This window comes from Eubalaena glacialis, chromosome 18 (assembly GCF_028564815.1).
Source record: "Eubalaena glacialis isolate mEubGla1 chromosome 18, mEubGla1.1.hap2.+ XY, whole genome shotgun sequence".
Classification (NCBI taxonomy): Eukaryota; Metazoa; Chordata; class Mammalia; order Artiodactyla; family Balaenidae; genus Eubalaena; species Eubalaena glacialis.
The window spans coordinates 51,418,845-51,438,448 of record NC_083733.1 but is presented as its reverse complement, the minus strand read 5'-3'; the positions used below and the strand labels follow the sequence as shown (position 1 = coordinate 51,438,448).

General features: G+C 55.2%; 1 protein-coding gene across 2 annotated transcripts in view; it reads left to right on the top strand.

Annotated features, from left to right (window-relative positions):
• The window catches only part of PEPD (peptidase D), a 114,941-nt gene that overhangs the window by 74,776 nt on the left and 20,561 nt on the right, over positions 1 to 19,604 (top strand). Inside the window, exons 10-11 of one of the 2 annotated variants that reach the window (XM_061173284.1) lie at positions 15,753 to 15,821; positions 17,284 to 17,361. In XM_061173284.1, the coding sequence (XP_061029267.1) occupies positions 15,753 to 15,821; positions 17,284 to 17,361 (147 nt within the window). The remainder of the gene's footprint in view (positions 1 to 15,752; positions 15,822 to 17,283; positions 17,362 to 19,604) is intronic. The other variant, XM_061173285.1, reaches the window with a different exon arrangement.

Sequence of the window (19,604 nt, the reverse complement as noted above, 5' to 3'; positions counted from 1 at the left end):
AAAACAAACAACTCTGCAAAAGCAGAGCCATTACAGTGACAGTCTGGGCAGAAAGGCTGCCGCATGTCTCTGTCCTGTGTGGTCCTTGTACCTTCCAAATTTATAGGCATCTCAGGAGCTACAGGCTGACACGGTAAGATGACCGTTTGTGTGTTTTCAGAATTATTCCATTGGCCAGTGACAGAAAGAAAATGAAAAGTTAAGTGTAATTTGGGGAAGTACCGCCCGGGCTGTCTGGTAAGGCCAGGACCTGAATATTGAGTCTATTAGAAGCAATTATAAAAGGGACAGCATTTTTTAATGTTTCTCATTTGACAGGAAGGTTTTTAAATATGGGGCATTAGTTAATAAAAAGTCCCCAGAAGCCTGTTGTAATATATTACCTAATTCCTAACAGTTCGTAGTCACTGAAATAGGTAAAAAGGGCATGTAAAATTAATATATAGTTATTATTAAAATTGCCTTATAAATTAGTTAAGTCCCCTGGAGGTACCAAGTGGGCATCATTATTCTAAGACCATCTGAAGGGCCTCTCTGTGCCCTGTGTGTGTGTGGAGTGGGAATGCCCAGCAGGGAGGGGAGCTCTCGGCTCCATATTTAAGGGTAAAACACCTGCTCATGCTGGAAGAGGCAGGAACTAGCAACCAGACCACAAAAATTTCATAAAGAAATCTCTTCCCTAGTTATCAGAGTTTCTGAGGAAGCTGGCGCTTTGTGGCCTCATGATGCTTGTCCTGTGCCTGAGACAAGGAAGGCCAGGAGAGATAGCCGGATTCACATGGGGTGGAATTGGTTGGGAGCCGCATACATGTGTTCGTGTAGCTCCTGGGGCCCTGGGGACCACCATTTGTCCCAGAACTGGGGTGGGGGAGGATGCGGGTAGAAAGTGTCTTCCCCCAGAACACCCTGCTGCGGGCAGGCGGGCGGGAGGGTCTGATGCCATGTACCCAGCCATAGCTGCAGGCGGTACAGCAGAGGGGGACCAGAGGCTCCCGGGAGACGTGTGTGCATTTGATTCAGGCAACATCAGGGCCACTGTCTCCAGGTTACACGTGCAGGGAGCCCCAACTTCCCACCTTTGCCGTGCAGCAATGCATTGCCTTGGGGATTTAGAAGCTGTGAATGTAAATCCATTCAAATCTGAGCTGTTTACTGAATCTGAGTGCTCTTTGCAGGGGCATCTGGTGAATGCCGTGCTTTCTGTGTCCTAGGTGAGGTTTTCCCTGTGCGTGCTGAATCTGTTTAGAGTAGCAGGCTCGCTTCCATGGAGCAGCTCAGTGCCCTGGGCAGAGAAGCGTCCTCCTGCTCCCAGGGGAGATGGGGAGCTGGGGTTTCCCAGTAGCAGCACCAGGGGCAAATTTGCTTCTTAATTTGGCCCTTCAGAGCTGCATGTACGGCCCCATCCTGTCTCTGGCTCCCTCCACTCAGCGGGAGGCCAAGCCCTGTGAGTTTCCCGAGGTGGGGGGTTGGTCCACGGAGGGCAGTGTGTATGGTGTGGGCAGCCAGAGGAAGCAGGTGAGGCTGTTTTCCAGCCAGTCTCTGACGTCCCCAACTTAGGCTGCAGGAGGGATGCCTCCTCGCGCAGACAGAATCCCATTCCAGAGAAGACAGATAAGTGGGCTTTTGAAGCAGGACTGAGTAGACATTCTTGTGGCTTGGACTCTTCACACTCCATACCAAAGGGCCTTCCTACAGCATTTGTTTCTGAACTGTGATCCCTCAAGCCGGGCTGAAGTCTTCTCAAGGTTCTCAGTGCGGGTGGCGGGCGGTGTGCACTAGCGACCCCTCGTGGCAGCATCGCAGCATTGTCCCGGATCGTGGCTGTGTGGGTTGTGTCCACGTGGGAAAGAGGCCTGGTGGAGCCAATGGGGCAAGGCTGGCTGCAGGGGAGCTGGTCTTTAACAGGTAGCTTTCATTTCTTCCAAAAAATATTTTCAAAATGAAAACAGCTTTCTCGGATAAAAAGATATTATGTGTGCCAGCAGGAAGTTCAATCAGCACAGAGCATTATAGACAAGATATGAAAAATATCCTGTGATATTCAGAGGTTCACTAATCCCTGTTGCTTTAGCAGTCGTGTTCTGGATCTCTCAGGGGGCACAGACAGACAGACTCAGGTCTGCTGGCATCACACTAGGCGGAGTTGTCCCTCCTCCTCTGTGAAGTGGAAATCTCTTCCGTCAGTGAACCAGAACCCGCTGCACCCACGGGGCTGCACCGTAATCCGCTTATCGAGCCCTCCGCCGGGGCAGCCAGGTGGTTTCTGACTTTACAGCGTGAACAACACTGTGATGATCAGCCTTATCTATCCACCTCTTGGGTGTTTAACTGATAATCTCTTTGGGGTAGATTCCTGCTAATGGAATTTCTGGGGGGGATTTTGATACACAAAACCTAACTGCCTTCTAAAAGTTGTTCTCCCACACAGCTTGCATGGTGTCAATGTCAATGTCTGGTGAGCACATACTATGAGCTTCCTGGGGATTTTCTCATTTAATCGCGTGAGGTGGGGATGGCATCTTTGCTTTATAGCACACAGAGCCAGGAAGGCTTTAAGGAACTGGCCCAAGATCCCACGGTGGACAGATGGGTCTTAGAGGAGCCAGGTGGCCTCTCTCCAGAAACCGAGTTCTCAGCTACCGGGCCGGACAAACACACACACACACATACATATACATATACATCCATAGTGCCTGTGGGCCCACTCGGACAGCAAAGTTAATTAGTACTGTTTTTATTATTAATCATCTTTACCAGTCTGATAAGGGAAAAGTAATATCCCACCTTTATTTGTACTTCTTTGTCTACTGGCAAGGTTAAACTTCTCTTACAGGTGTTTCCTGGGCATTTGCCTTCGTGGCTTGTCTGTCCTTGGCACAATTTGCTCTTGACATGTGTAGGTTGACTTACTGATCTACAAGAACACTTTATAATAGGGCTCTTCATGTTACAGTTCTGTTGGTCAAAATATTTTTCCCAATTTGATATACAGGAATTTTAAAATATAATAGTCAAATCGAGCCTTTCTTGTATAGTTTATGCCTTTTGCATAGTTACATAGACCGTTTCTAGCACCTCAATACAATTCAATTATTTGCATATGTTTTCTTCTACTTTTATGATTTTCTTTTAAAAAATATCTTCTGTACGGTTACAAAATATTTTGACGCTGGTATGTATAGTATAGCATATCCATGTATCCATGTGATTTCATTTTTAAGTTGTTAACTCTTTATTTAAAGTGCATTTAAAGTGGTGAGCGAGCAAGGATCCTGGCACTTTTGCCCTCTTGAAATGAGTAGTTGATCCCCTGTCTTTGGAATAATGTCTTTGCCCCACTGACTTATAATTTCACCTTTACCATATTCTAAACTCCTATGTGTATTAGTCAGCATAGGATAGCCTTTGCTGCCATAACAACAAAACCCCAGATCTCAGTGGCTCAGCCTAGGGACAGTTTATTTCTGGCTCATGTTACAGTCTGAGTGGCCCCATGTCTCTCCTCCAAACATGGGGAGGGGCTGCTTCATTGCCCAACGCTGCCCCCTTTGAGAGGGGAGAGAGAAAGCACAGAGAACGTACATCCAACTTAAAAGTCTTGCTGAGAAGCAGCGCACGTCCCTTTCCCTTGTACTCCCATTGGCGAGAGTCAGTCCCTGGTCCCAGCCTAACTGCAGGGAGGCTGAAAAATGTGCCCAGAAGGAGGAAGTGGAGTGGTGAGCACACGGCTAGGTCTCCACCTGGGGCTCTGCCTAGACAGCCAGGGCTTAAGGCTGTGTGTGTGTGTGTGTGTGTGTGTGTGTGTGTGTGCACGCGTGCATTCTGTTTTGGTCATTAGGCGTGTGCAGGCCAACCATCCCTGCCATCTGTTACCCTTTCCCCAGATGTTTACTGAGGACTGACCGTGCGCTCCTCACTGTGCCCAGCCTTGGGTACAGGGTGACTTGGGCCTGCTTCTAGGAGTTCCCTCTGAGACTGGAGGGGGAAAAGGCAGGCACTGTGGCACAGCCATGTGCAAGGCTAACAGCCATGAGAGGGCGTGCACGTGTGCGTGTGTGTGTGTGTGTGTGAGAGAGAGAGAGGGTGGGGAGGAGGTGGGGAGGAAGGTGCCTCACCTATGAAGAGCTTTCAATGGGGAGAGGAGGGGAAGGCTACTGGGTGGGCCCTGAGGGGACCTGCTTAAGGCTAGCAGGGTAGCCAGGTGGCCTGGGGGGAGCCATGAGGAGGGGCCGCAGTGGTCCTGGGGAGAGGGGACCTGACGGGGTGCTGGCAGTGGGTGGTGCTGGAGGTGGAGCCTGGGAAGGAGAGCTCAGGGCACACTGGCCAGTATGAGGATGCTCCCCGCAGGGGTCAGCATGGCAGGTGGGAAAGCACACCTCTCGGGGTGGCCCCCTCTTCCTCATCCTCCAAGTTCTCACAGCGTTTCGTGAGCTTTCTGAATTTTGGCAGGTGATTTGGTTGCTCCTGCAGGTCACTCTGGTGAGATGCTTTGCAGGGTGTACAGGGAGGGGAGTGGAGAAGTCAAGGGACTTTTCTGCCTGGTGCTGCACAGCAGAAGGGGAAACCCAGGCCCTCATCACATAACTGGTGTGTCCGCCTTGGAGTGTGGCTCTTACAGGCCGGGAGCCAGGCGAGCGCTTCCGGACCAGGCAGTTAACTGTAATTAGATTGCCATCTGCCAGGACGAGGACATAGAGTTCCTGCAAGCACCTTTGCTCCCTGAAATGGGATTTCACACCCAGAAGAATTCCTGCTGCTTGTCTGCTGGCGTTGGTTAGCAGCGTTAGTACCATGAAGAAAGATCATTTAACTTTGCATCAACAGGCAGAGAATTATTAAAATATAATTAAAAGCATGAATTCTTCTAATTATTGGCTTTATATAATGTGCATTTTAAAACAAGACATCTGTTAAGGCTTTCTTTTGAATCTATCCAGAAACCAAAAGGGGGTAGCATTTTAATTAAAAATGGATTATTTCAAAAACAGTTTAATCACCCTGTCATCAGGGGACTTAGACCTTATTAATTAGCTGTTGATAAGTAGGTTTAAGTTACCAAAATATTTAATTCATGGGGGTTGTTAGAGGTGTACTTTTAGGAGCCTGCCCTGCAACTCTGGGGTGTGTCAGTTGGAGAAAGGTTCAGAGCATGGGAGTGAATTCTTAAATCACCTCTCCTGTCCCCTTGGACCCAGAGTGGACATGCTGCAGCAGGTCGGGGACAGTGGGAAGCACTGTGGCGATGGAAGGTGGCATCGTTCTCTGACCGTGTCCTTGCTGTGCTGAACCTCGGCTGAGGCCCCACTGTTAAGTTCCCGCGGGAGCACCGATGCGGCCCCCGCCGTGCTGGAGACGCCACTGGCCAGGCCAAGCCCCCCTCTACGCCCCCCACCCCATGCTTGCAGACTGTCTGCACCGGCAGCACCTCCTCTTTTCAAGGCTGATCTTTCTCCAGGGGCAGCGTGAGTGCAACCCCCATTTATCATCTTTAGTGGATGACGACTTTCAAAGTGATAAGTAGAGTTCTCTGTTGTTTCTTCAGCCGACTGTGACTAAAAGAACGTTTGGAGTCGTGAGTGAGGATGGGAAAGCTCATTAGAAGAGGGGTCTTCGGCAGCTCACACCAAACAGCCGATATGCTGCCAAAAAGCACAGCCACACTCAGGGTGGGAAGGGCCGTTTCCACCGAGGGTCCCCAGGCCTTGTCGGACAGTGTCTGGGCCTCCATCCACTGCTGTTTTGACTTCGACCTGGGCTTTGTGGCTCCTGGGGGCTTGGGAGAGCCTTCTCAAAGAAGAGACATCATGTCGCAGGAACCTGGGGTAGCGGTTGCCTGGTGAAGCACCCATGGTTCTCGCTTCCTGCAGGTGGCCTGCAATCCTGGGCTGCAGGGACGCAGCTCCCTGGGTCCCTCCAGCCTAGGGGTGACCCTGGCCTGCTGCTGCACACTTACCGCCCGGGCGAGCACTTCCCTGTATTCGGTGCCCTGTGCTTAACACACCTAGAGGGGTGTGTGTGCAGGTAGGCCTGGCTTGGGCAGCACCTGCTGCTCTTCCTCTCCCCTCAGAGCCTTGAGCCGAGGGCAGCTGGGAGGGAGGATGTGGACACGAGACCAGAAGAAGAGCCAGAATAAGCCGGGGCCCAGCTGCGGCTCAGCCACTCGGAAGATGAGGGCCACGGGGGTCTGCCCAGAGCCGGAGCCGGCCCGGGGAGAGGGAACCAGTGCTTGGGACTGCCACGTTAGAAAGGCAGTGATATAAAATGGTGCTTTCCAAAGAAAGTTCTATCTGATATGACACTTTTGTGAAATATTTTTTAAGACTATAAGGCTGAGAAAGGAATTCGATGTTTGGAAATAAAGTAGCACTGGGCTCTGTAGAACCAAAACACAACACCGTAGAGGGATTCAGAAAGCAAAGCCCAGAGGAATTCAGGAATAAGGGTTAGTCGTCCTGTCCTACCTGCACCGGGTGGAATCCGGGGCCCTTGTCTCCTGCAGGATTAGCATTTAGGAAGCACCTGTTTGGTGGAAGATTCCAGGTTTTGTTTCTTCTACTGGGGGTAGGAGGGGAACTCATGGAGTGGGGAGAGTTGCAGCAGGTGGTGCCCCCAAGGACACCCCAGGGTGGAGTAGGGCAGCTGCCAGGCACCCAAGGTGCTATACAACCGTGGTCCCGAGTGGGCGTCAGACAGACAGTCATTGCCTGACCAGGCTCTCTCAGTGCCCCAGCCTCATGAGGAGCTATTAAATAAAGGAAGGTAGAAACATTGCCAAGCGAGACTCCAGCCAGGATTCTGGGCTAAAGGGAAGCTCTCACTCGCCTGCACTTGGTAGGGGAACAGAGCATCGTGGTAAGAGCTTGGCATCTGCTTGTCCGGGGCCTTCGGCAGCTAGGTTTGCTGGAGGTGGCTTTGTTCCCTGAGACCCCTCGGCATCCCCGGTGCTAAGGACGGAGGGCCCATTTGGCCTTTGTCCCCGGGGTCCACACTAGCCTGGTGTCCAAGGCTGCTGAGCTGGGGACAGGAGCAGGTGGGGGCACTGTAGAGAGCCTAGGTTCTCTTGGGGTCCTCACACCAGCTGTTTTCCAAAGACTGGCAGATTTGGGGGACATCTGGGGATGGGGAGCTTCTGGACTGTCCTCCCACCCAGAACTAAAAACAGGCTTTTCTTCAGAGAACTTCTGCTAAATCCTTGTATTATTTGCTTAATAGTTTATTTACTTTTTTCTTGAGATATATTTTAAAAGAAAGCTTTGTGTTCCTGTCATGAGTGAAACCCAGTATAATTTGCAGGAAGGTGACTTTAAAATAAATACCTAATGCATCACACATGTTTATCAGTGTACCCCATCCCATAATGTCATCTCATGGACCCATGTCATGCTTTGGGAAACACTAGCTCAAAGAAAATCCTTTCCCTCCCCTCCCCAAGAAGACTCTCTGTGTATGAGCTTCCCTGCCCTGCACCTTCCCGGGGAGGAGAGGAGGGGGTGCTGGCATCCCTTGGAGGGAAGGTAGGCTCTAGATTGTGGTGAACGAGGATTATCTCCCTCCACCCCTTCCTGGTCCTGCAGTTTGATCCTCCCTGGCTGAGTCCTAGGGCGACCTGGTGCATTTTTAAAGGGGGAGTTTTTGGTTTGGGGCCCATAAAGGTGTTCTTGTTGACATCGGCAAGAACTAGTTAGATTGGGTCAGATGAGAGCAGATGTTGGTCTCTGAGGAAGGCAGAGAACAGTTGGCAAATTGTGCCTGTGTTTACATGGTTCTTCCAGGGCCTTCCAAAGCTGGGGCCTCTCACTTGCTGGAGAGTGCCAGCCCCAAAGAGGTCTGGATCTACAGATCTAGAATTTCCCACTTGAGCCATGTGCTGTGGGATCCAGGTTTCATCCTCCTGTGTGTCGTCACCATCCTGGGCACCAGTAATGCCCTGCCTGTGTCTACAGCTCCTGCCCCAGGCACCCCGTTCTTTTTCCAGACAAAGAAGGAGCTGGAGAGGGTCAGAAGAGGCCAGCCGCTTGCCACGTAGATGATGGTCAAAACCACTAGCTAGTATCCTTCATAGATAAATCCCTTAAAGATCAGTAAGAAAAAGATGAACATTCAGTTTTCTGAAATAGAAGCAGGCCATTCAGAAAGGAAGAAATATGAGGAAATAAACATATAAACATGTCCAAACTTGCCAGTTAACGAGACAACGAAATCCTTTTTGTTTTGCCTACCAGGTTCACAGTCCAGTGGCAAACAGGCCCCATGGTACACGTCTCAGGACCCTGAAAATCCTCATGAGCTTTCTGGGGTCCTTTTGGCAGAACATGCCCTGAGACTCAAAACTGCAGATGCTCAGGAATTCTCCTAGGAATTTAGCCCGAAGATAGTGAAAAGGCATATGGCCACGGCTGTCCATCGTAACACGGAGGTGGAAGCAACCTAGATATCTAACAGCGTGAAATGGGTTAGGTAAATTATAGGCTGTGGTCCTGCTCATGCAACCATTTACTTATTCCATCACTCAACAGATGTACTGAAAACTTCCTGTGTGCCAGGCACTATTCCAGGCTCTGGGGATTCTGCGGTGAACAGAATAGACAAAACCCAGCCTCATGGGAGGTGAGAGAGGATGGATGGATGGATGGATGGATGGATGGATGGATGGATGGATGGATGGGGGGATGGATAATAGGTCGTATATTGGTGAAGGAGTATTCTTTACTCAGGGGGCTCAGGACAGGTGTCCTTGAGTAGGAGACATGAAGGAGAAGCCTGAAGGAGAGAGAACAAGCTGTGGACCTGTGGGACAGACGTTCCAGGCAGAGAGAACAGGGCTCATCTGGTGGCCCTGAGGTGGGAGCTTGGCTGGTGGTCCCATGAGTAGCAAGGAGGCAGATTGGGAAGTGAGAGGAGATGGGGGAGCGAGAGGGAGGCAGTCTGCTCATGGGAAGGCAGGGTTTGAGCAGAGGAGTCCTGGGGGCCTACGTACATTGTTAAAGGAGCACACTCTGTAGGAGATGAGGGCTGAAGCAGGGGAGCCAGCTCCACCACTGTCACCATCGACCAGGCACTGTCACCATCTTTAAGGGAAGATGGTGGCCTGCACCAGGGGCAGGCGGCGGGGAGAAGTGTCAGATTCTGGGCATAGTGGAAACACGTATCTGTTGACAGGGAACAACGTTCTTGCTTTAGAAGGAAGCTTCCCTGGCACATTCCGGCCCTCATCCCGGGCTGGGTGGGGCCATTGGTCCTTGCAGACCCTCTTCAGCTCAGTTGGGCCCCATGCACAGGTATGAAGTGGAAGAGGCCAGTGAATACATAGATCCAGTTGCCTGGAAAGACTGGCTTTATCTGCTAAAGCTGAACCTACACAGAATCCAGCGACACACAGCATTTCCACTCCTGGCTACGTGCTCGGTGGGGGATGTGTGTGCACGTGCCCTTGAAGACTGCACAAGGTCCTCGGCAGCACTATTCATGATGGCTACGATCCGGAAACAGCAGGCACGCTCACCAACAGAAGACTGGGACACATTCACCCGGCGGAACATTGCCAGCGCTGAGAAGGAACAAGTGACAGTGACCCACCATGGGGGGTGGTTCACCAGCGTGATGTGGAGAAGCGGAAGAAGCCAGACTCAAAGAGGTCTTGGTTTTTTATTCCATTTACGTCAAGTTCAAAAACAGGCACATCTAACCTGTGGTCTTGGAAGTCAGGCTCCCCGTGGGCAGGAGGACTGACAGGGAGGGGCCTCTGGGCACAGAGATGCTCACTTTGTGACAGGCCGTTGTGCCGAGCCCTTATGATTCTGGTCCTTTTCTGTATGTATGTCAGACTTTAGTCAAGAGGTGACTTTTTTAAAGTTTAGTTCATTATTATTTTAAAAATCTGTGTTTATGCGCTAAAAAAATTGGAAGGATGTTCAACCAAATATTTGATAGAGATTTCTAGGAGATAAGATTATGGATGATTTTAATTTTTTTTCCTTTGTGTAGAAAATTTCTAAAATCTCTTACACACACACACACACACACACACACACACACACACACACACACACACACACACACACACACACACCCCTGAAGTTTATTAGCAGTCTGATGCGGCCAGGGCTTTGCCAGCTGAAAGGATGTAGTGCTTTATCCCGGAATGGATACCGAGGAACTCAGGAACTCCACCTAATCGAGCACGTCAAGAATAAAGGGGAATATTTGTTAATTGAATGTCATGTTATGTCCTCAGTTATGCCTCATACAAGATAGGCAATTCAGAATTCCCAAGTATCCAATTAGAATGCTAATTATCTCATACCTTGATAAGGCCGCTCTCGCGGAGAGAGAGAGAGTGGCTTCTCCCTGGCACTGCCTCTGCTTATGCCCTGACCACCGCCGTCTTTACGCTGCCCTTGCCTCTGGCAGGCGAGCTTTCCCTTTCCAGGATCTCTGCACCCCAGCGGCCTCTTCTGGAGCACCAGCTCCTGCTTTCTACAGGCCGGCCTGGTGCACTGTCCCTGGGATGGGTGGGCCATTTGTCCTGGCAGACCCTTTCCCGCTCACTCTGGGCCCCATGCACAGACTAGAGTCCAGGGCCCCGGAAGGCATAGCACAGCATCATCCACCGCTGGTGTTTGGGGAACAGAGAGCCTTGCCCCGCCAAGTAACCCCACCGCTGACAGATGTGAGGTTTAGAGGCATCGGGGTCAGAAACCCTACATGGACCCCAGGCTCAAAGGGACTCTTTTGAGGGCTTTCCTGACCACAGCACATCACCATGCTGACCTGCAGTTTCCTCATCAGCAAAGTAGGAAACCCTCTCCTCCCCTGAAGGATTGTCCTAAACGCCAAATGCTGCAGGTAGCTGTTGGGTCTTTCTCGCTGGCCAGGCCTGTGGGAGGTCCTGGGTGAGAAGGCGGCAGCATCCCCCATCCGGCCAGGGTTGCAGGTGGTCCTTTGTCCCTGGTGGTGCTGCATCGGTGCAGGCTGGGCCACGAAGCTGTTCTGTGAGCACTGGTTTTATTAATAATGCATTTCTGGGTTTATCCAAGGCTTTAAATCCGTCCCTTCTTGATGTCATTCCGTGTGAATGCTACTTGCTCGTTTAAAACGTGCTCGGAGCCTCTCCGTGGTGGCTCCCTGGAGTGCTCTGTGTCTTTCTTCACCAGGGGGCCTGGGGAAGGAGGGGGACAGGGCAGCCCCCCGGTTCACCACCGAGTGCCGGTACCTCCCTCCCGCAAGAAGGCCCTCACGCTCTGGCCCTGCCCACCTTCGTAACCCCGTGTCCTAACTGCCTGCCCTCCTAGACCCTCTGCTCATCCAGGTGGCCTCCACCACCACGCCCATCTTCTCTTCCACGCTCCTGTTCCTGGCTCGGCCTCCTGGGAGCCTGACATGCATCGAGGCCCAACCTGGGAGGGGATGAAGTGGCTGATGCCACCCGCAGCCCCTGCTGGCCTCCCTGGCTGGCCCCGTCTGCTGGCACTCACACTCGCACTGAGAGTTTGGCGACCCTTGCTGCCTGGGGCAGCCCTTCTGCCATAATCTTGGGCAGCTAATGCATTTTTTGCGGGGCTGTGGCTATCTCCTCATCAGATGGTACACCTCAGAGGGCAGAAGCTAAGCAGTGCGGCCAGGAAGGCTCCATGGGCTGGATTTGCGGGCACCTGGGGAGGCCCAGCAGTATTGTCCCTGGAGATCTGGGCCTTGGAATCTGCTGTCCCTGCCCTGTTAACCCCTCTCCAGACACTGACGGATGGGACTGCCATACTGTCGCTACGGGAACCCCATCCACGTCGTTATTCACAGCACAGACTCTCCCAGGTTACTTAAAGGTTCTCATTTATGCCTGGATACAAAGCATTTTCTACCTGTGTCTTGCTTGGGAAAAATTTCTAGGCAAGAGTGTTAGAGGGATGGCCATGTCGGGGAGCTTCAGGGGCCACCGCAAGGCGGGTGGCAGGGCTTTGGGCAGACCCTGCCCTTCCCTCTGCTTGTCAGGAAGCCCCTCCTGCAGCTCGGGGAGGCTGTGGGCCATGTGCCTGGTCGGAGTGCCCGCCACCCATCCTCCATCCAGGTGAGCAGGAGGAAGCTGGGGTGGTTAGGCCCACCTGACCCTCGCGCTGCACGTGAGAGTCCGATTGTCTGAAAGGGCAGGCGGGGCTGGTCTCTGGGGCTGCCGACATTGCTGCCTGTCTTTCTGTCTGCTGTCCTCTTATGGATAGACCAGTCATTTCTAGCAGTTCTGTTGTGACTCTTTGTAAAATCTGCCTGCTGTGTTTTCATACTGTACTTTTAGGTGTTAATTATCTAATATGTGTTTATAGTCTCTATCTGATTGTTCTTTTATCGGAAGTCCTGGGAGGGTCTAGCCTGCTGCTTGCTGTGTCTGACAGCTCTTGTGGACTATTTTCAAACTGTGAGTTCATCTTCAGTGTGTGAGGTGTGTGTATATATATGTGTATATGTACCTGCATGTGTGTGTAGACGTATGTGCATGTGTGTCCATACGTGTGTGTGCACATGCAGAGATTGTGGCAGATCGTGGCTCTCCTGCCTGGGTTGAGAGTGTGGCCGCTCAGTTTGGCTTTGTCAGTTTGGCTCCAGGTATCACCAGTCAGGGACCAAGTTTTTTGTTAGTTTCCTGGCTTCGGGGTTTCCAAACCATACAGGTTGTTCACACTTGAACCTGAACCCCGTGGAGGACAGACCTATGCTGCGAATTCTGAGGGAACGTTTGTTATTTTTTTCCCAGAGCCCGGGAAGCTTCCTGATTGCCTCCTGTGATGCTGGTGAATTTTCTCCAAGTCTGTGCATCCCTGCCCGGCCCCCAGCTTTATGTTGGGGAGGGCTCTCAGTTCTGGCCCCCTACCTCTGGTTCGTCCAGGGCCTCTTCACTGTCCCCACATGGCAACAAATGCCAAGGCCTCCAGGTTAGCAAGACCGGCAGCTTCCTCTTCTCTTCTGGCCCCGCTTTCCTTTTGTCCTGTGGATGTGGCTCTGCTTATGAGTTTTAATCAGCACCTCTGAGTGTTGGGGGTGAGAAGGCTTTTGGCTGCATACTCTACCTTCATCTCATTGTCGCTCCCAAGGGGCTGATTGGTAGCTCACAGCCGAATTCGGCCATAGACGTGTGTCATCAGTAGTCAACCCCTCAGGTTATGCGTCAGCTGGACCCTCACCTGGTTCACAGTTTGCCATATTCTCCGTAAAGGTCTAGTGGGTCTTTATGAAGTGTCCTCCCGTTGCTGCCTGGTCTGTGAGTCATCCAGTGGGAATGGGGTGCCTCTGCTGCTGCGGTCCGTCCTCCAGGCCTGTCCTTGCCGAGCTCTGACCGGGCTGTGCGGGAGCCTCACGTCGAGCCTGTGGCCCCAGTTTGGAGCATCCTTACTCCCCATGCCTTGAGAATCAGAAATATGTCGGACTCAGGGTCCTGGGCCACTGCATTTGCCCCAGAACTTGGGCGCCTTTGCATGTCCACGGCCCAAGGCTGAGGTCCTGGGGAGAGGGGCCCTTGAGGTGTGTGAGCAAAAAACGCAGCCCGTCGAGTCCACGTGTTATGCCACTAGAGCATCAGTTTGTTCTTGTATCATGTCAGACAGGTTCATTTGAAACAAAATCAGATGCTGAAGTCCAGCTTGAAGGACTTAAACCCTTTTAAGGGAGAGCGAATTTCCAGCATGTGGCGTTTCCCCTCCTCTTTCTAGCTCTTCCTTGTGGGTGTGGGATCATGTGGCTGACAGAGGTAATCCGGGCTGCAGTTTGCAGATGAAAACTAGGTCGGCCGTTCCTTAGTCTGGTGCTTCTGTGAGTCATGCCTTTCAAAGGCTTTTTACTTAGAAGCCAAGGCATGCGATGAAGGCTGTTTCTACTGAGTACATTACAGGTTAGGGAAACACCTGCTTCTGAGACTGGCTGCAGGTGGGGGAACCGATGCCACCCCGTTTCCCCAAGCTGAACCTTCTGATTTGTTCATTCACCACCCCTCTGCCTGTACCCTGCTGTCCCCATCACCTGGAGAGTGGCTGCTGCCCCCAGAGCCCTGCTTCTGTCTGGGCAGGGCATCGTCCCCCAAGGCTCAGGGAACCCTGTGGCTCTGTGGCCTGTCAGCATCCCCCACTCACCGTGGGCTGCTGTGTGGAGTCCCAGTGTCTGAGGCCCCATTGTCTGGGTGGGTGGTGTGGAGCCGCCTCAGGGCCCTCACTTGGCCTGGCCGTCCTGTGGCCTCGGAGAGACTGAGGCTGAAGTTGGGGGCAGCCGCCTGAGCGCTCCCGCCATGAATACGGGGGCAGCTGATGCCGAATGTGGCTTTCCTCACCTCCCTGGGCAGTTCCTGAAATCCTCTGTGTTGAGGAAATATTTCACTTGCAGATACCCAATTATTCTGTGGGATTTGTAAAGGAAGTCTGAAAGCTGATTGAATATAGCAGAACTGTTGCTGCATAACAACTCCTTAGTACCGAATCATAACAATTATGCATAATTTGTGTTTATAGTGCCTGGAAGATTAGACTCCTCCGTACAGACGTGCTCTAAAACAGGCCTAGAACATGCAGGGCAGGATTGCCACTTAGTGTGCCCTTGGTGTTCTGAGCACAGCCCTGTGGTCGGTCTTCCCTGCCCTGGTGGTCAGTGGGTAGGGTGGGGTCCACCTGGACCTGCTTCTCAACCAAGGCCACCCAGAAGGCTGGGCCCGAGCTCTTGCCCAGGCCTCAGGGAGGGGGTGAGGGCAGCCCCCCACCGTTGCCCTCCTCCCCGGCTGGGTTCTGCAGAGGCTGGGACCTTGGAGCGCTGAGTCCCACGCCCAGATGATCTCCCACCCGCCAGGTCCTGCAGTGTATGGTGGGGGGAGGGGCAGGGTCCTGGCATCTCCAGAGCTGTTGGCAGTGTGGTCTCCCGAGGGTTCAGCACTGCTCGTATGGTGTTGATGTGGCAGTGGCTCATCCTCTGACATCCGTCACACCCCTGGGCTTGCCAGGCTCTGCTGACCTCCCCTGGAGGCCTCCCCTGGCTCTGTCTCTGTCTGGGCTCAGCCTAAGGGTGGGCTACCGCCGACCTGCTCTGAGGTCTCGTCTTTCCCTCTAGACCTTCTCCTGGCCTCCCCTGCTCCAGGTGGGAGCTCGTCCAGGGGGCCAACCGGTTTGCTACTTGTCACAAGTAGGGAGAAGCTGGGCCTGCCCCCAGACCCTGCCTTTCTCCCGCTCCCTGGAGCCTGCCCTGCCTTGCTCCATCTGCACACGGACCTGCCCCTCAACCCCGTCCTCTAGGCCAGAGCCCAGTGGCTCCCGCTCTCTTTCCCTGCGCCCTTCCCCGGGCTCAGGCTCAGGGCCTGGGTAAGTCCAGCCCTGGGGCTGGGAGAGCTCTCGTCCCTCCCTGGCTGTGCATCCAGCCCCTCCTCGTGTGGGAGGATGTGGCCACTGGAGAAGGGAGTCACAGGGAGACGCCCCCTCCAGCCCTGCAGAGGCAGGTGGCCCCTGCCCCAGCCCATCTCCCTGCAGGACCAGGGCTGTCTTCCTGATGGGCCTGAAAGGCTGGGCAGCGCCGTGGCACTGGAAGTGGAGAGCTCTTCCAGCCTTGTCCCCTCTCTGCGCTGACCTCTGTGCTTTGGCGGCCTGTGGACTACAGGCTACCAGCCACAGATCCACGCTGGGGAGTTCAGGCCTTCCTGCAGGCGCAGCTGAGCAGGGCCTGGGCTGAAGATTTGCACGGGGGCGGGGGGCGTGCGTGCTCCAGTGACTGTACTCTGACGTGTCTCCCTTCCCCCGCAGCCTCTTCGAGCACTACTGCTTCTCCCGGGGTGGCATGCGCCACAGCTCCTACACCTGCATCTGCGGCAGGTAAGCGCGCCTCCTGGGCCGCGTGGGGATGATCACGGGAGGAGGTTAGGGAAAGTGAGGGGACCCCACCGTCCTCCCAGCTTAAACGCACCTGCTGCTCCCATGCCCGAGGCAGTGCCCACCTAAGCCTAGAAGTCGCTCTCCCCTCCCAAGGCTCTGGGAGCTGAGGTTGCTTCTGCCTGTCCTGGGCGGTGCCAGGTGAGGAGGGGAGCCGGCCTGCCCACTGCCGTGCCCTCCCTTCCCGTCTCCAGCCGGCTGCTCCTCCTGGGGCTGGCCTTCCTCGCCCCCTCCACACAGGCACGCTCCCAGCATGTGGGGACCGGGCCGTGACCTCAGGCGATGCCAGCTTCTGTGTGCGGGCGGTGCAGAGGGAGCTGTATCAGCGCCGGAGGCTGTGGTTTTGCGTGTGTGTGGCCGTGTGGGGAACAGCACAGCCGTGGGTGGGTCTGGGGCTCTGTCGCGCAGGGCGTCACTGTAGGCGTGTTTGTGTGTGGCACGTTGTGACTGGGGGCGGGGGCTCTGTGTACATACGTCCTGTGTGTCACCCGCACTTGGCCGGGTGTGCTTTGGAGGCACAGGGTGGAAATGACCACGAGTATAGGGGCAGCTCGTGGCGGTGAGCTTGCACCGCTGTGTGGCCTTGAGGGGCACGTCCTGGGTGTGGGCGGCCCCCTCGGCCCCCAGGCTCACCCCATCTAGTCTCCTTGTGCTCGCCCCTTGGCCCAGAGGGTCTGGCCTCTGTCCAGCCAGGATGGAGCCGGCAGCTCTGCTGATGTGCACGTCCTCGGCACATGAATAATACATGTGAACGTCTCAGTCCTTGGAAATGTTCTTCTCTGGTGGATAGAGAGAAAAATCATTGTTTCTACTTTTATGATTCCTAAGACTCCCAAATAGGGCCATAAATATTACACCCAGTGGGGTTTTTTTTCCCTTTGGACAGACTTCAGTCTTTTTTTTTTCTTAAAGGCATCGCTCATTAGGGAAGTGTTCTCAAGCAGAGGAGCGAGGAGGCACTGGCTCGCCGTCTGTGGCCCTGGCCTGGCAGACCTCCATGGCAGCCCCCGACACAGCCCGGGCCCTTCCCACTGGGCCTCCCCTCTCCGCTAGTCACCAGGAAATAAGGGCTTCTTTGGAGTCCCTTCCCCGGGCCCGCAGGCCCTCGCTCCCACATCAGGCCCACATCCCCAGCGCCCAGGCCACCTACCCGCACAGCCTCAGCCAAGGGAGTGCCGCCAGTGCCACCGCCATGAGCCCAGAGGTTGGCCAAGAGCTGTGTGACTGCAGTATGCCAGGGCCACCTTGCCCCTCACCCCCACCTCAGGCTGTGGACCTGGTCCAGCGGTCCTGGACCCCTGCTGCAGGGTGGACAGTAATGCCCTGGGGGCAGGGAGTTGGGGTGCTAGCGCCCGGGGCGTGCTGGGTGAGGATGGGCTATTGACCTCCCCCTGGTGCTCTGCAGTGGTGAGAACTCGGCCGTGCTGCACTACGGACACGCCGGGGCCCCCAACGACAAGACCATCCAGGACGGAGACATGTGGTGAGTGAGGCCAGCCCCTGAGCTGCCCTGATGCTGCGGTGGGCCTCAACCCCAAAGGTGGCTGACCACGGCCTCTTGGTCCCACCCTGAGAAGGCTGACCACGGTGAGGTCCCCCCATTGCTCTGGGTCCAGACTTCTCTGCCAAGGCTTTGGCCTACATGTAGCCTCCTCTCCAGGACCAAGGAGGCCCTGAGAGAGGGGAGCGGGGGCCCTGTGTTGTGCAGGTGAGGCGCCACCTCAGAGGAGGGTCTGCGCCGTCTCCCAGCACCCACCACGCTCACTCCTCTGGCTTGGTGCTGGGAGGGTGGGCATCTCAGTTCGGAGCGGAGAAGACCCCTAGGGAGCCCCCCGCCCTCTGAACCTGCCAGCTCCTGCCTCAAGACCCCTTGGCACGAGCGGCCGTTGATTCAGGAGGTCAGAGTGGTGCTTGGCCCTCAGGCTGTTGGCAGGGCTTTGCTGAGCACAGTGTGATGTGCTCCCTGCCCCCCATGGAGCCGTGAGTAAGCAGACGTGGGCAGGACCCACAGCCTCCCGCCCTCGGATGAACTGTGCCCAGCAGGCGGGGCCGCAGACCCTGCTCCCAGGCCCCAGTGTGTAGGGCTCATACTGGGCATACGCGCCCCTCTCTTGGGTAGCCGCTCTGGCCTTGGCAGGGGCCTGTGGGCGCCTCACTGACCTGGACCGGCCCCGTCCTCCGCTCACGGGCACTCGCACTGCCCGCCTGTTCTCTCCACCACCCAGACGTCGGGCAGGGCCAGTCCAGGCTGCCAAGGGCTCCCGAGAGCCGTCCAGAGGCCACCAGCCCCACGGGGCCACCTGTCTTGGCCTGCAGACATCTTGCTGTGGTCACCGACCCGCAGATGAGGGCAGGAGGGGTGCGCGCTGTCCCGCCTGGTCCCTTGGTGCCTTTCCCTCCTGCTGCTGAGGCACCTGAGCCAGGCTCCATCGCGCTGCTTCCCGCTAGTGCCACGCCCCCTCTCGGGTCGCACACGTGCCCTGCTAGGCTCCATCCCCGAGCTGGCATTCCGGTCCTGCCCGCAACGCTGGCCAAGACCCAGCCTCACGCAGGGAGTGGGGAAGGCTGCACACGGGGTTCCCTGGCCCACAGCCACCGGGGGACGTGAGCCAAGAGATGCCCGGGTCTGAGCTGTCACTGCCCAGTGTTTTCAGAAACCCGCCCAAGCCCAGGGTGCCCCTGCTGCAGGGTGCACCAGGCACCCACTGGCTGCGGTGTCCACTCACCCAGGGTCAGGAGCTGGATGGATGGATGTTCTGGCCCGGGCCCCTGTTGGCAGGAGCCCAGCTCAACCTTCTGGGAGGAAACAAAGCCTCTTAATTCCCACTCTGAGCCTCAGTTTACCTGCTGTCGGTGGAGATAGCACACAGCACTTGGCACTGCACTGGGCGGCAGCAGGGACACGTTGGGACCACAAGTGCTGGGTGGACACACGCTCTCTCAGGGGCCTGGGCCAGCAGGACAGGGACGGGAACACGCAGAGGGGGACACCCAGTGTGGACACAGAGGCCACTGCCGCTCACTGCAACACCCCCATCCCCAGAGTGTCTAATGCCCTTCCTGGCATAGGGGTCAAGGGCGTGCAGCAACTTTGACAGTGTTCTCCCCTATGCCTGGCGCCAGGGACAGCTCTTTATGTAGATTTGCTCCCCTTGATCCCATGAAGTGGGTGTCTCCCCCTCCCCTCACCCCCCCACCCCCGATGTGTAGGCAAGGTCACTGAGACACAGGAGCGTCCAGGTGCAGAGCCAGAGGATTTGGGGAGGGGGTCGGCTGCCTCCGGCTTGACTCAGCTGGAGACTAAGGAAAGTGGGGGGCCCTGCCCTTTGGTGGCCCCAAAGGAAGATCGCCTGGTGTCTTCAGGGACTCACGCTTCCTAGAACCTTTGCTAACGCTTTTGACTCTGCGGCCCCTTCTGGCTGGGCCAGGACGTGGGAACCCAGTCCCCAGGCAGAGGCAGACCCCAGCCACACCAGCAGGCCCCAGCTGTCCCCGTCGGAGGCTCTGCAGCAGGGCCATGTGGCTCTGAGTCTTTCTTCTCTGTGAGTTTGGCACGGCCCAGAGGAAAGGACTGCTTCTCCTATCTCTTTATGTGTCCTAAGACAGTCCTCCCCCCATGAGAGGCTGGCTCCAGGGGCCCTTGGCGCGGCGGGGCCTGGTTGATCGGGGTGCCATGCAGCAGGCCTCCTCCACACGTCCAGACGCTGTGGCCTCGACCCTCCTGGG